Source organism: Neofelis nebulosa, chromosome 2 (genome assembly GCF_028018385.1).
Source record: "Neofelis nebulosa isolate mNeoNeb1 chromosome 2, mNeoNeb1.pri, whole genome shotgun sequence".
NCBI lineage: Eukaryota > Metazoa > Chordata > Mammalia > Carnivora > Felidae > Neofelis > Neofelis nebulosa.
This window is the reverse complement of record NC_080783.1, coordinates 33168458-33182881: the sequence shown is the minus strand read 5'-3', so window position 1 is coordinate 33182881 and position 14424 is coordinate 33168458. Positions and strand designations below refer to the sequence as shown.

The window sequence follows — 14424 nt, the reverse complement described above, 5'->3', positions numbered from 1 at the left end:
GGGATGAAGGGCTGGTTCAATATCCGCCAAACAACATGATTCATCACATCAATAAAAGAAAGGACAAGACCCATATGATCCTCTCAATAGATGCAGAGAAAGCATTTGACAAAATACAGCATCCTTTCTTGATAAAAACCTTCAAGAAAGGAGGGATAGAAGGAGCATACCTCGAGATCATAAAAGTCATATATGAAAGACCCAACACTAATATCATCCTCAAGGGGGAAAAACTGAGAGCTTTCCCCCTAAGGTCAGGAACAAGACAGGGATGTCCACTCTTGCCACTGTTATTAAACATACTATTGGAAGTCTTAGCCTCTGTAATCAGACAGCACAAAGAAATAAAAGGCATCCACATCGGCCAGGAGGAGGTTCAAACTTTCTTCACAGATGACATGACACTCTATATGGAAAACCCAAAATATTCCACCAAAAACCTGCTAGAACAGATCCATGAATTCAGCAAAGTGGCAGGATATAAAATCAATGCACAGAAATCGGTTGCATTCCTATACACAAACAATGAAGCAACAGAAAGAGAAATCAAGGAGTCGATCCCATTTACAATTGCACAAAAGCCATAAAATACCTAGGAATAAATCTATCCAAAGAGGTGAAAACTCTATACACTGAAAACTATAGAAAGCATATGAAAGAAATTGAAGAAGACACAAAAAAAATGGAAAAAGATTCCATGCTCCTGGATAGGAAGAACAAATACTGTAAAAATGTTGATACTACCCAAAGCAATCTACATATTCAATGCAATCCCTATCAAAATAACACCAGCATTCTTCCCAGAGCCAGAACAAATAATCCTAAAATTTGTATGGAACCAGAAAGGACCCTGAATAGCCAAAGCAATCTTGAAAAAGAAAACCAAAGCAGGAGGCATCACAATCCCGGACTTCAAGCTATACTACAAAGCTGTAATCATCAAGACAGTATGGTACGGCACAAGAACAGACACTTGTTCAGATCAATGGAACAGATCAATGGAACAGAATAGAGAACCCAGAAATGGACCCACAAATGTATGGGCAACTAATCTCTGACAAAGCAGGAAAGAATATCCAATGGAATAAAGACAGTCTCTTCAGCAAGTGGTGCTGGGAAAACTGGACAGTGACATGCAGAAGAATGAACCTGGACCACTTTCTTACACCATACACAAAAATAAACTCAAAATGGATAAAAGACCTAAATGTAAGACAGGAAGCCATCAAAATCTTTGAGGAGAAAGCAGGCAAAAACCTCTTTGACCTTGGCCGTAGCAACTTCTTACTCAATACTTCTCCAGAGGCAAGGAAAACCAAAGCAAAAATGAACTGCTGGGACCTCATCAAAATAAAAAGCTTCTACACAGCAAAGGAAACAATCAGCAAAACTAAAAGGCAACCTACAGAATGGGAGAAAATATTTGCAAACGACGTATCAGATAAAGGGTGAGTATCGAAAATCTATAAAGAACTTATCAAACTCAACACCCAAAAAACAAATAATCCAGTGAAGAAATGGGCAAAAGACATGAATAGCCACTTCTCCAAAGAAAACATCCAGATGGCCAACTGACATATGAAAACATGGTCAACATCACCATCAGCAGGGAAACACAAATTAAAACCTCAATAAGATACCACCTCACACCTGTCAGAATGGCTAACATTAACAACTCAGGCAACAACAGATGTTGGTGAGGATGCAGAGAGAGAGGTTCTCTTTTGCACTCCTGGTGAGAATGCAAGCTGGTGCCGCCACTCTGGAAAACAGTATGGAGGTTCCACAAAAATCTAAAAATAGAATTACCCTATGACCCAGCAATTGCACTCTAGGTATTTATCTAAGCAATACAGGTATTCTGTTTTGAAGGGGCACATGCACCCTAATGTTTATGGCAGCACTGTCAACAATAGCCAAAGTATGGAAAGAGCCAAATGTCCATTGATGGATGAATGGATAAAGAAGATGTGGTGTGTGTATGTATGTATGTGTGTGTGTGTGTGTGTATATACATATACACATATATATATACATATAGCATATGCACTATATGCTAGCTTGGATGTAAATTTATAAATAAACAAACAAATAAATAAATAAATAAATGGAGGGTAAATTGTTTTGTATTTTCTACTACAACAAAAATGTGGAGGGAGTGCTGTGGTGAGAAAATCTTATCTTTTTTTTTTTTTATACCACTCATCATTGTAAAGACTGAATCACACAAAAAGCAACAACAATGGATGCTACATCTAAGTAGAAATTCTGATTAAGACCTGGACTTGTGCGCTGTCGCAAAGTGTCTCCTCAGAGACTGCTTAATAACTGCATGAGAGGATAAAATAACATAAAACGGTAATTATTTAAGAGAAAAAGTACACAACACTTTGAATGGGTGGCCAAAATTAACATTATCAATGAAGGAGAAACAGACTGCATAAACCTTACATCTGGAACCCTGAGACAGGAGGGTCACCTGTGTAGTATTCCAGTCAAGAATGAAGAACCTGAATTTAATCACAATAAAATTCAGATAAAACTGAGATAAGAAATATTCTACTAAAGATAAAAAGCAGTGGAGCAGAGGGACTATATTGTATTAAAATTCCCATGTTCAAAAGTCAAAGAAAAACTGTGGAAATGTTTCAGAATAAAAGGGACTAAAGAGACATGGCAACTGAATACATCATGACCCTAGACTCTCTCGGTCCAGAGGGGGAATGTGCTACAGGGGACATTATTGGGTCAACTCACAAAACTGGAATACAAATACATGGTTTGCTTTGTACAAAATACATTAACATTAAATTTCCTGAAGTTTACAAACCATACAGTGGTTATGAAAGAAAATATATCTGTTCTTAGGAAATACAAACTTAAGTATTTTGGGGTAAATGGTCATGATGTATGTAACTCACCCTCAAGTGGTTGAGAATAAAATAACACATGAATCTCACACACACACACACACACACACACACACCCTACATAAAGCAAAGTACTAACAGTAGATAAATCCGGATAAAGGGTATACAGGTGTTCTTTGAGCTATTTTCACTTATGTAACACTTGTACATTTGAAATGCTTTCCAATCAAAGTTTTTAAAAATCAACATTAGGGGCGCCTGGGTGGCGCAGTCGGTTAAGCGGCCGACTTCAGCCAGGTCACGATCTCGCGGTCCGTGAGTTCGAGCCCCGCGTCAGGCTCTGTGCTGACAGCTCGGAGCCTGGAGCCTGTTTCCGATTCTGTGTCTCCCTCTCTCTCTGCCCCTCCCCCGTTCATGCTCTGTCTCTCTCTGTCCCAAAAATAAAAAAAATAAAAAAAAAATTAAAAAAAAAAAAAAATCAACATTAGTGACTAAGATTATCATGTATCTAAAATCCTGACAGAGTATCTGTTTTCTATGCATACCCTACATAGTAACTACAACATGGACCAGTTCTGCAGACAATAATATGGTAAGTACTCAACAAATGTTAGCAATTACTATGTACCAGGTCCTATGCTAAAGGCCTGAATGCACTCTTTGTCAATGGGCATCTTGTAATCAAAGAACACCTTCTTGGGGCGCCTGGGTGGCGCAGTCGGTTAAGCGTCCGACTTCAGCCAGGTCACGATCTCGCGGTCCGTGAGTTCGAGCCCCGCGTCAGGCTCTGGGCTGATGGCTCGGAGCCTGGAGCCTGTTTCCGATTCTGTGTCTCCCTCTCTCTCTGCCCCTCCCCCGTTCATGCTCTGTCTCTCTCTGTCCCAAAAATAAATAAAAAATGTTGAAAAAAAATTAAAAAAAAAACAAAAACAAAAACAAAGAACACCTTCTATCTTAATGGTATTATCCATTACCAACAAACCTTAGTACAAAATATTTAAAAAATTAAAGTATAGAATTTACTATGACAAGTTCACAATTTCTATTCAATTTTTCCATTCTGAGGGATAGCCTGGTATAACTTTCATTTTAATTCATTATGAACAAAATATTTTCCTGGACAATATGAGGCAAAGACTATAAAGTAATTCTTTTCTAAATTTATGTGACTGAAACTAATTGTTAATATGATAATAAAGAATAGAAATAAATAACTTACACTTTGTTAATTTCCTTGGACTCTGTGAAGGCACTGGCTGGTTATCAGTGTGTGAAAAAGGAACTTCTAATCCCCCTTCAGAGGCCCAGCCTAGCGGGGAGGGAAGTAAGGAATTATCCACTGTTAGTCAAATAGGAAGTAGCATCAGAAAAGACAAGAAAACGTAAAAATATCTAATGAGTACTTTAATCCTTCTACTAGGGTATGATTCTACAATATAAGAGGCAGAAAATACTTAAAATGTATCTGCAATTATGTAGTCAAATCATCAAGTTTATTTCCAGGTAGAATTAGATCAGACTTCCTAACAGTTTTCAAAGTGGTTTTGATATAAATATACAAGTGTTCTTTTTAAATAATTGCAGATATATAAGGCATAGAAAGAGAATTTCTAAGGAGTTGGGAGAGAGGAAATACACCTGACAATTAGAATCTTGAAAACTTTAACTATGTTTATACCCTTGGACTCAGTAATCTTACTCCAGAAATTTACTTAAAGGAAGTTATTTAACTGAAGGAAAAAAAGTACATGTATGATGACGTTTTTTGCAGCATTATCTATATAATGAAAAAGTCAAAAAAGCAAGGAAGGAATTTAGCAGATTATAGAAGATAAATGTGACAAAATGCTATGCAGTTATTAAAAAGTATCATTATGAACAAGCTCAACACCCAAAAAACAAATAATCCAGTGAAGAAATGGGCAAAAGATATGAACAGACACTTTTCTAATAAAGACATTCAGATGGCTAAAAGACACATGAAATGATGCTCAACATCATTCATCATAAGAAAAATACAAATCAAAACCACAATGAGATATCACTTTACAACTATTCAGGAAACAGCAGATATTGGTGAGGATGCGGAGAAAAGGGAATGCTTTTGAAATAGTGGTGGGAATGCAAACTGGTACAGCTGCTCTGCAAAACAGTATGGAAGTTTCTCAAAAAATTAAAAATAGAGCGGTGCCTGGGTGGCTCAGTTGGTTACACCTCCAACTTCAGCTCAGATCATGATGTCACAGCTTGTGGGTTCGAGCCCCATATCAGGCTCTATGCTGACAGCTCAGAACCTGGAGCCTGCTTTGGATTCTGCAACTCTGTCTCTCTCTGCCCCTGCCTGCTCACACTCTGTCTCTCTCTCTCCCTCTCTCAAAAATAAACATTAAAAAAATTAAAAATAGAAACACCCTAAGGCCCAGCAATTGCACTACTATGTATCTACCCAAAGAATACAAAAATGCTGATTTCAAGGGGCACATGTACCCCAATGTTTATAGCAGCACCATCAATAATAGCTAAGTTATGGAAAGGGCCCAAATGTCCATCGACTAATGAATGGCTAAAGAAGATGTGATATATACACATACATACAATGAAATACTACTCGCAATCAAAAAGAATGAAATCTTGCCATTTGCAACAATGTGGATGGAACGAGAGTGTATTATGCTAAGTAAAATAAGTCAGAGAAAGACAAATATACAATTTCACTCATATGTGGAATTAAGAAACAGATGAACATAGGGGAAGGGAAGGGAAAATAAGACAAAAATAGAGAGGGAGGCAAACCATATGAAACTCTTAAATACAGAGAACAAATTGAGGGTTGCTGGAGGGGAGGGAGGTGGGAGGATGGGCTAAATGGGTGATGGGTATTAAGAAGGGCACTTGTTGGGATGAGCACTGGGTGTTATATGTGAGTGACTATTCACTGGGTTCTGCTCCTGAAACCAATACTACACCATATGTTAACTAAATGAAATTTAAATAAATTTTTTTTAAAGTATCATTATGAGGGGCACCTGGCTGGCTCAGTCAGTGGAGCGTGAGACTCTTGGTCTTGGGGTTGTGAGTTTGAGCCTCATGGTGGATGTAGAAATTACTTAAAAATAAAATCTTAAAAGTAAAAAGTATTATGAATATGGTGAAATATTTTCTATAACATGAAAAATTATTTAGTTTATAATTAAAACACAGCAGTAGAAAGGAATATAAATTATCCTGTCTACTACCTTCCTTGTACAGAAGAGATCATTTGAAGCCCATGTTCTTACTCAGGGTTCCTAGAACACAGATCTTCTAACTCAGGGCAGCTCACTTTCCTGGTTTACATTACAGGAGAGAAAGAAGTGGACAAAGAAAAGGTGAATCAAGTAGAAAGAGTCCTGTACTAGGAGGCAGAAGACCAGATTTTGGTTCCCTCTTAATTGTTTAAACTGCCTAGTTATCTTGAACAAGACACTCATTAAACACTGAGTATCAACTGCCTCAGTCATTGCATGGGAACGTCTGTCAGCCTGCAGGCAGGGACCAGAACAGATGTTCTAAGTGATAAAGAAATATTGTGGATAATGTATTGCCAGAAAATAAGAAAAGAGTTCAGTGCTGCTAGAGATGTGGCAAGTTAAGGAGAAAGAGCAAAAGGTATTCACGTGGAAAATGAATCTGTTTGTAAATCTTTATTAGGTCAGTTAGATATGTGTGCAAGAATAATTGTTTTCTAAAATTTTATAGCAAAACATCTGAATTATCCTAGATAGAGTGCCTCTTTATCAAATAACACTGTCATTTCTTCTAGGTTAAATTCTGAGTGATTTAACTGATTTTTATTTTATCTTAGCTTAGTTTTTTTATTATTTATTTTTAAATATGAAATTTATTGTTAAATTGGTTTCCATACAACACCCAGTGCTCATTCCAACAGGTGCCCTCCTCAATACCCATCATCCACCCTCCCCTCTCTCCCACCCCCCATCAACCCTCAGTTTGTTCTCAGTTTTTAAGAGTCTCTTATGTTTTGGCTCCCTCCCACTCTAACCTCTTTTTTTTTTCCCCCTTCCCCTCCCCCATGGTCTTCCGTTAAGTTTCTCAGGATCCACATAGGAGTGAAAACATATGGTATCTGTCTTTCTCTGACTGACTTATTTCACTTAGCATAACACTCTCCAGTTCCATCCATGTCGCTACACAAGGCCCTATTTCATTCTTTCTCATTGCCACGTAGTATTCCATTGTGTATATAAACCACAATTTCTTTATCCATTCATCAGTTCATGGACATTTAGGCTTTTTCCACAATTTGGCTATTGTTGAGTGCTGCTATAAACATTGGGGTACAAGTGCCCCTTATGCATCAGCACTCCTGTACCACTTGGGTAAATTCCTAGCAGTGCTATTGCTGGCTCATAGGGTAGATCTATCTTTTAATTTTTTGAGGAACCTCCACACTGTTTTCCAGAGCGGCTGCACCAGTTTGCATTCCCACCAACAGTGCAAGAGGGTTCCCGTTTCTCCACATCCTCGCCAGCATCTATAGTCTCCCAATTTGTTCCTTTTAGCCACTCTGACTGGCATGAGATGGTATCTGAGTGTGGTTATGATTTGTATTTCCCTGATGAGGAGCGACATTGAGCATCTTTTCATGTGCCTGTTGGCCATCCGGATGTCTTCTTTAGAGAAGTGTCTATCCATGTTTTCTGCCCATTTCTTCCCTGGATTATTTGTTTTTCGGATGTGGAGTTTGGTGAGCTCTTTATAGATTTTGGATACTAGCCCTTTGTCTGATATGTCATTTGCAAATATCTTTTCCCATTCCATTGGTTGCCTTTTAGCTTTGTTGATTGTTTCCTTTGCTGTGCAGAAGCTTTTTATCTTGATGAGGCCCCAATAGTTCATTTTTGCTTTTAATTCCCTTGCCTTTGGGGATGTGTCAAGTAAGAAAGTGCTGCAGCTGAGGTCGGAGAGGTCTTTTCCTGCTTTCTCCTCTAGGGTTTAGATGGTTTCCTGTCTCACATTCAGGTCCTTTATCCATTTTGAGTATATTTTTGTGAATGGTGTAAGAAAGTGGTCTAGTTTCATCCTTCTGCATGTTACTGTCCAGTTCTCCCAGCACCATTTGTTAAAGAGACTGTCTTTTTTCCATTGGATATTCTTTCCTGCTTTGTCAAAGATTAGTTGCCCATACTTTTGTGGGTCTAATTCTGGAGCTTCTATTCTATTCCATTGGTCTATGTGTCTGTTTTTGTGCCAATACCATGCTGTCTTGATGATTACAGCTTTGTAGTAGAGGCTAAAGTCTGGGATTGTGATGCTTCCCGCTTTGGTCTTCTTCAAAATTACTTTGGCTATTTGGGGTCTTTTGTGGTTCTATACAAATTTTAGGACTGTTTGTTCTAGCTTCAAGAAGAATGCTGGTGCAATGTTGATTGGGATTGCATTGAATGTGTAGATTGTTTTGGGTAGTACTGACATTTTAACAATATTATTCTTCCAATCCATGAGCATGGAATGTTTTTCCATTTCTTTATGGCTTCTTCAATTTTCTTCATAAGCTTTCTATAGTTTTCAGCATACAGATCTTTTACATCTTTGGTTAGGTATTTTATGCTTTTTTTTTTTTTTTTTATAAATCTAGGTATTTTATGCTTCTTGGTGCAATTGTGAATGGGATCAGTTTCTTTATTTGTCTTTCTGTTGCTTCATTTTTAGTGTATAAGAATGCAACTGATTTCTGTACATTGATTTTGTATCTTGCAACTTTGCTGAATTCATATGTCAGTTCTAGCAGACTTTTGGTGGAGTCTATCAGATTTTCCATGCATAATATAATGTCACTGCAAAAAGTGAAAGCTTAATTTCATCTTTGCCAATTTTGATGCCTTTGATTTCCTTTTGTTGTCTGAATGCTGATGCTAGAACTTCCAACACTATGTTAAACAACAGTGGTGAGAGTGGACATCCTTGTCATGTTCCTGATCTCAGGGAGAAAGCGCTCAGTTTTTCCCCATTGAGGATGATATTAGCTGTGGGCTTTCCATAAATGGCTTTTATAATGTTTTAAGTATGTTCCTTCTATCCCGACTTTCTCGAGGGTTTTTATTAAGAAAGGGTGCTGAATTTTGCCAAATGCTTTTTCTGCATCGATTGACAGGATCATATGGTTATCTTTCTTTTATTAATGTGATGTATCACGTTGATTGATTTGCGAATGTTGAACCAGCCCTGCAGCCCAGGAATGAATCCCACTTGATCATGGTGTACAATTCTTTTTATATGCTTTTGAATTCAATTTGCTAGTATCTTATTGAGAATTTTTGCATCCATAGTCATCAGGGATTTTGGCCTGTAGTTCTCTTTTTTTTGCTGGGTCTCTGTCTGGTTTAGGAATCAAAGTAATACTGGCTTCATAGAATGAGTCTGGAAGTTTTCCTTCCCTTTCTATTTTTTGGAACAGCTTGAGAAGGGTAGGTATTATCTCTGCTTTAAATGTCTGGTAGAATTCCCCTGGGAAGCCATCTGGTCCTGGACTCTTATTTGTTGGGAGATTTTTGATAACTGATTGAATTTCTTCGCTGGTTATGGGTCTGTTCAAGCTTTCTATTTCTTCCTGTTTGAGTTTTGGAAGTGCATGGGTGCTTAGGAATTTGTCCGTTTCTTCCAGGTTGTCCAGTTTGTTGGCATATAATTTTTCATAGTATTCCCTGGTAATTGCTTGTATTTCTGAGGGATTGGTTGTAATAATTCCATTTTCATTCATGATTATCTATTTGGGTCATCTCCCTTTTCTTTTTGAGAAGCATGGCTAGAGGTTTATCAATTTTATTTTTTCAAAAACCAACTCTTGGTTTCACGGATCTGCTCTACAGATTTTTAGATTCTATATTGTTTATTTCTGCTCTGATCTTTATTATTTCTCTTCTTCTGCTATGTTTGGGGTGTCTTTGCTGTTCTGCTCCTATTTCCTTTAGGTGTGCTGTCAGATTTTGCATTGGGGATTTTTCTTGTTTCTTGAGATAGGCCTGGATTGCAATGTATTTTCCTCTCAGGACTGCCTTTGCTGCATCCCAAAGTGTTTGGATTATTGTATTTTCATTTTCCATGAAAATGAAATATTTGTTTCCATGTATTTTTTAAATTTCTTCTCTAATTGCCTGGTTGACCCATTCTTTAGTAGGGTGTTCTTTAACCTCCATGCTTTTGGAGGTTTTCCAGACTTTTTCCTGTGGTTCATTTCAAGCTTCATAGCATTGTGGTCTGAAAGTATGCATGGTATGATCTCAATTCTTGTGTACTTATGAAGGGCTGTTTTGTGACCCAGTATGTGATCTGTCTTGGAGAATGTTCCATGTGCCCTCGAGAAGAAAGTATATTCTGTTGCTTTGGGATGCAGAGTTCTAAATATATCTGTCAAGTCCATCTGATCCCATGTATCATTCAGGGCCCTTGTTTCTTTATTGATCCTGTGTCTAGAAGATCTATCCATTGTTGTAAGTGAGGTATTAAAGTCCCTGCAATTACCACATTCTTGTCAATAAGGTTGCTTATGTTTATGAGTAATTGTTTTATATATTTGGGGGCTCCCATATTTGGCACATAGACATTTATAATTGTTAGCTCTTCCTGATGGATGGACCCTGTAATTATTATACAATGCCCTTTTTCATCTGTTACAGCCTTTAATTTAAAGTCTACTTTGTCTGATATAAGTATGGCTACTCCAACTTTCTTTTGACTTCCAGGAGCAAGATAGATAGTTCTCCATCCCCTCACTTTCAATGTGAAAGTGTCCTCAGGTCTAAAATGAGTCTCTTGTAGACAGCAAATAGATGGGCCTTGTTTTTTTTTTTTATCCATTCTGATACCCTATGTCTTTTGGTTGGCGCATTTAGTCCATTTACATTCAGTGTTATTATTGAAAGATACGGGTTTAGAGTTATTTTGATGTCTGTAGGTTACATGCTTGTAGTGATGTCTCTGGTACTTTGTGGTCCTTGCAACATTTCACTCACAGAATCCCCCATAGGATCTCTTGTAGGGTTAGTTTAATGGTGATGAATTCCTTGTTTTTGTTTGTTTGGGAAAACCTTTATCTCTCCTTCTATTCTGAATGACAGACTTGCTGGATAAAGGATTCTCAGCTGCATATTTTTTCTGTTCATCACATTGAAGATTTCCTGCCATTCCTTTCTAGCCTGCCAAGTTTCAGTAGATAGATCTATCACTAGTCTTATCGGTCTCCCTTTATATGTTAGAGAGTGTTTATCCCTAGCTGCTTTCAGAATTTTCTCTTTATCCTTGTATTTTGCCAGTTTCACTATAATATGTCATGCAGAAGATCGATTCAAGGTACATCTGAAGGGAGTTCTCTGTGCCTCTTGGATTTCAATGCCTTTTTCCTTCCCCAGATCAGGGAAGTTCTCAGCTATGAAATTATGAAGTATACCATCAGCCCCTTTCTTTCTCTCTCCCTCTTCTGGAATTCCTATTATATGGATATTGTTATGCTTGATTGCATCACTTAGTTCTCTAATTCTCCCCTCATACTCCTGGATTTTTTTTATCTCTTTTTCTCAGATCTCTCTTTTTCCCTAATTTTATCTTCTGATAAGAACAGATACTACACTTGATCTTAGCCAAAAGGCTGAGAAGCGATTCCATAATTTTATCTTCTAATTCACCTATTCTCTCCTCTGCCTCTTCAATCTGAGCTGTAGCCGCCTCCATTTTATTTTGCACCTCATTTAGCATTTTTAATTAATCATTACTATTTCTTGGCCCCTTGATCTCTGTAGGAAGAGATCCTCTATGTCCTCTACACTTTTTTAAATCCCAGCGATTAATTTTATGACTATTATTCTAAATTCATGGTCTGTTATATTACTTAAACCGTTTTTGATCAATTCGTTAGCTGCCGCTACTTCCTGGAGTTTCTTTTGAGGAGTATTCTTCTGTTTCGTCATTTTGGATAGTCTCTGGGGTGGCGCCAAACTGCAGGGCACTTCCCCTGTGCTGTCTGGAGTAACTTGTGTTGGTGGGCGGGGCCACAGTCAGACCCAATGTCTGTCCCCAGCCCACTGCCGGGGCCACAGTCAGACCGCTGTGTACCTTATCTCCCCCTCTCCCAGGGGCAGGACTCACTGTGGAGTGGTGTGGCCCCTGTCTGGGCTACTTGCACATTGCCAGGCTTGTGGTGCTGCTTTGATGGGATCTGGTGTATTAGCCAGGGTGGATCCGCAAGGTGCACAGGGGCAGGAGGGGCCCTGCAGCACCAGGAGGGAGGCAGACCCTCAGAGGGATGGATGACAGAAGCACGGCACTGAGTGTTCGTGAGGTGCAAGGAACTTTGGTGACGGGAACTGGTTCCTTTGGGATTTCGGCTGGGGGATGGGAGAGGGATATGACGCTGGCCAGTGCCTTTGTTACCCACCACCGAGCTGATCTCTGTCTTCCAGGGCTCAACACCTCTCCCTCCTGGTGTCCTCTTGCCCTCCCAATCTCCAAGCAGTCCAATGTTGACTTATAACATTCCAGATGTTAAGTCCTGCTGGCTGTCAGAACTCATGCAGTCCAGCCCCTCCACTTTTGGAAGCCAGAATGGGGGCTTTGCCTTGCTGGGTAGGCTGCCCCTCCACACACACACACCCCGCCCTGGCTCCCTCCCACCAGTCTGTGTAGTGCGCACCGCTTCTCGGCCCTTCCTACCCTCTTCTGTCAGCCTCTTGCCTACGCTTGGCTCCGGAGAGTCTGTCCTGCTAGTCTTCTGGCGGTTTTCTGGGTTATTTAGGCAGATGTGGGTGGAGTCTAAGTGATCAGCAGGACGTGGTGAGCCCAGCGTCCTCCTACACCGCCATCTTCTCCCCTATTCTCCTTAGTTTAGTTTTTTCATGTTTATTTTTGAGAGAGAGAGAGAGAGAGAGAGAGACAATGTGAGTGTGTATGCATGCACAAGCAGGGGAAGGGCAAAGAAAGAGAGGGACAGAGGATCTAAAGTGGGGTCTGTGCTGACAACCAAGAGATTGTAACCTGAGCCAAAGTCCAACACTTAGCCTACTGAGCCACCCAGGCACCTCTATTTTAAGTAGGCTCTATGCCCAATGTGGGGCTTCAACTTATGACCCTGAGACCAAGAGTCAAATGCTCTAGCAATTGAGGCAGCCAGGCTTCCCTAACTGATATTTATTTTATTTATTGAGCTAACTTTATGCTGTTGTCATAGAAAGGACAAAGATAAATCACCATACAGATCGTGTCCTTGAAATACTTGCAGGCTGGACAAAGTATGATGGTGTTGCAGACACAGTATGAACAAAGTATTTTAATACAAAGTACAATGCATTAAGACACTGTTAGGTGCTGTGAACCATTTTCTCAAGGATAAAATCTACTAGGGGGTGAAAGATAGGGACAGAAGGCAAAATGAACTATGATCACAGCCATGAAAACATATAAAGCACTATGCGAGGCCAGAGGTGGCAGAAACCACTCCACTGGGCAGTACTGAAGAAGTATTCAAGGGTTGGTTGGCCACCATGGAGAAAATGCTGGACTGGGAACCTAAAACACAGGCTCAAGCCTATGTTTTATTACTGAACATCATTAAGTCAAAGCAGCAACACAAGCAGTGATGTCTCAGAGGGATCTAAAAATAGTCAATACATTTACAGAAAATGGAAAGGATTGTGGGTGCCTGGGTGACTCAGTTAAGTGTCTAACTCTTGGTTTTGGCTCAGGTCATGATCTCACGGATTCGTGAGTTCGAGCCCCATGTTGGGCTCTGTACTGACAGTGTGGAGCCTGCTTGGGATTCTCTGTTTCCCTCTCTCTCAGCCCCTCCCCAACTCATGTTCTCTCTTAAATGAATGAATGAATGAATGAATGAATGAATGAATGAATAAATAAATAAATAAATTTAGAAAAGAACATATAAGTATTTTGAAGTAAGGTAAGGGATAAGAGTGGAAATGCAGGCACGGGTTTTACCCTAGAGCCCATGGTCCTTCACTGTAATGTAAGCAGGGTGCTGACATCAGAATCTGCTTCTTGGAGAAAGAACTCTTCCATGAAAGCATGGAAGATGACCTGGGGTTTGGGAGGTCTGGTAGGAGGACTCTTACAGCAGCCCAGGAAACCAAACAAGGCTCTAAATGCCTCTGATAATAGAGGAAGAAAGGAGAAGCATGAAATTGGAGACATATTTTAGAAATAGAATTGACAGCACTTAGCAACAAATATGGAAGTGGGGAGCAAAATGACTCCCAAGGTGCTAGGTTGATTACACGTTGCTGGGACAGCAGGTCAGTAGAGGGAGTCCCTGACATAAACACAAAGCAGAGGGCCCTTTCCTCAGGAAAACAACCTTCCCCGGCTTTCTACCACAACCCTCCAGTCCTGCTGCCTTGCCCAGGAGTTGCCAGGATCTACTCTAAACCCACAGGAAGAGAACACACCAAGCTTTGCTAGATGGAGGAAACAATATGACCTGCCATAAGTAGGGATAACTTAGCAGGTCAAGAGTTTAAAATAAGACACTGATTTTCTATGTTGAGAAGAC

At 39.6% G+C, this 14424-nt stretch overlaps 1 protein-coding gene and 1 pseudogene across 4 annotated transcripts in view; both read right to left on the bottom strand.

Moving 5' to 3' along the window:
* ICA1L (islet cell autoantigen 1 like) overlaps positions 1-14424 on the bottom strand; it is a 92656-nt gene that overhangs the window by 18420 nt on the left and 59812 nt on the right. For all 4 annotated transcript variants that reach the window (XM_058708787.1, XM_058708797.1, XM_058708780.1 and 1 more), the window contains one exon: positions 4090-4179. In XM_058708787.1, coding sequence (XP_058564770.1) covers positions 4090-4179 — 90 coding nt within the window. The remainder of the gene's footprint in view (positions 1-4089; positions 4180-14424) is intronic.
* On the bottom strand, positions 11420-11526 carry LOC131505710 (U2 spliceosomal RNA; annotated as a pseudogene).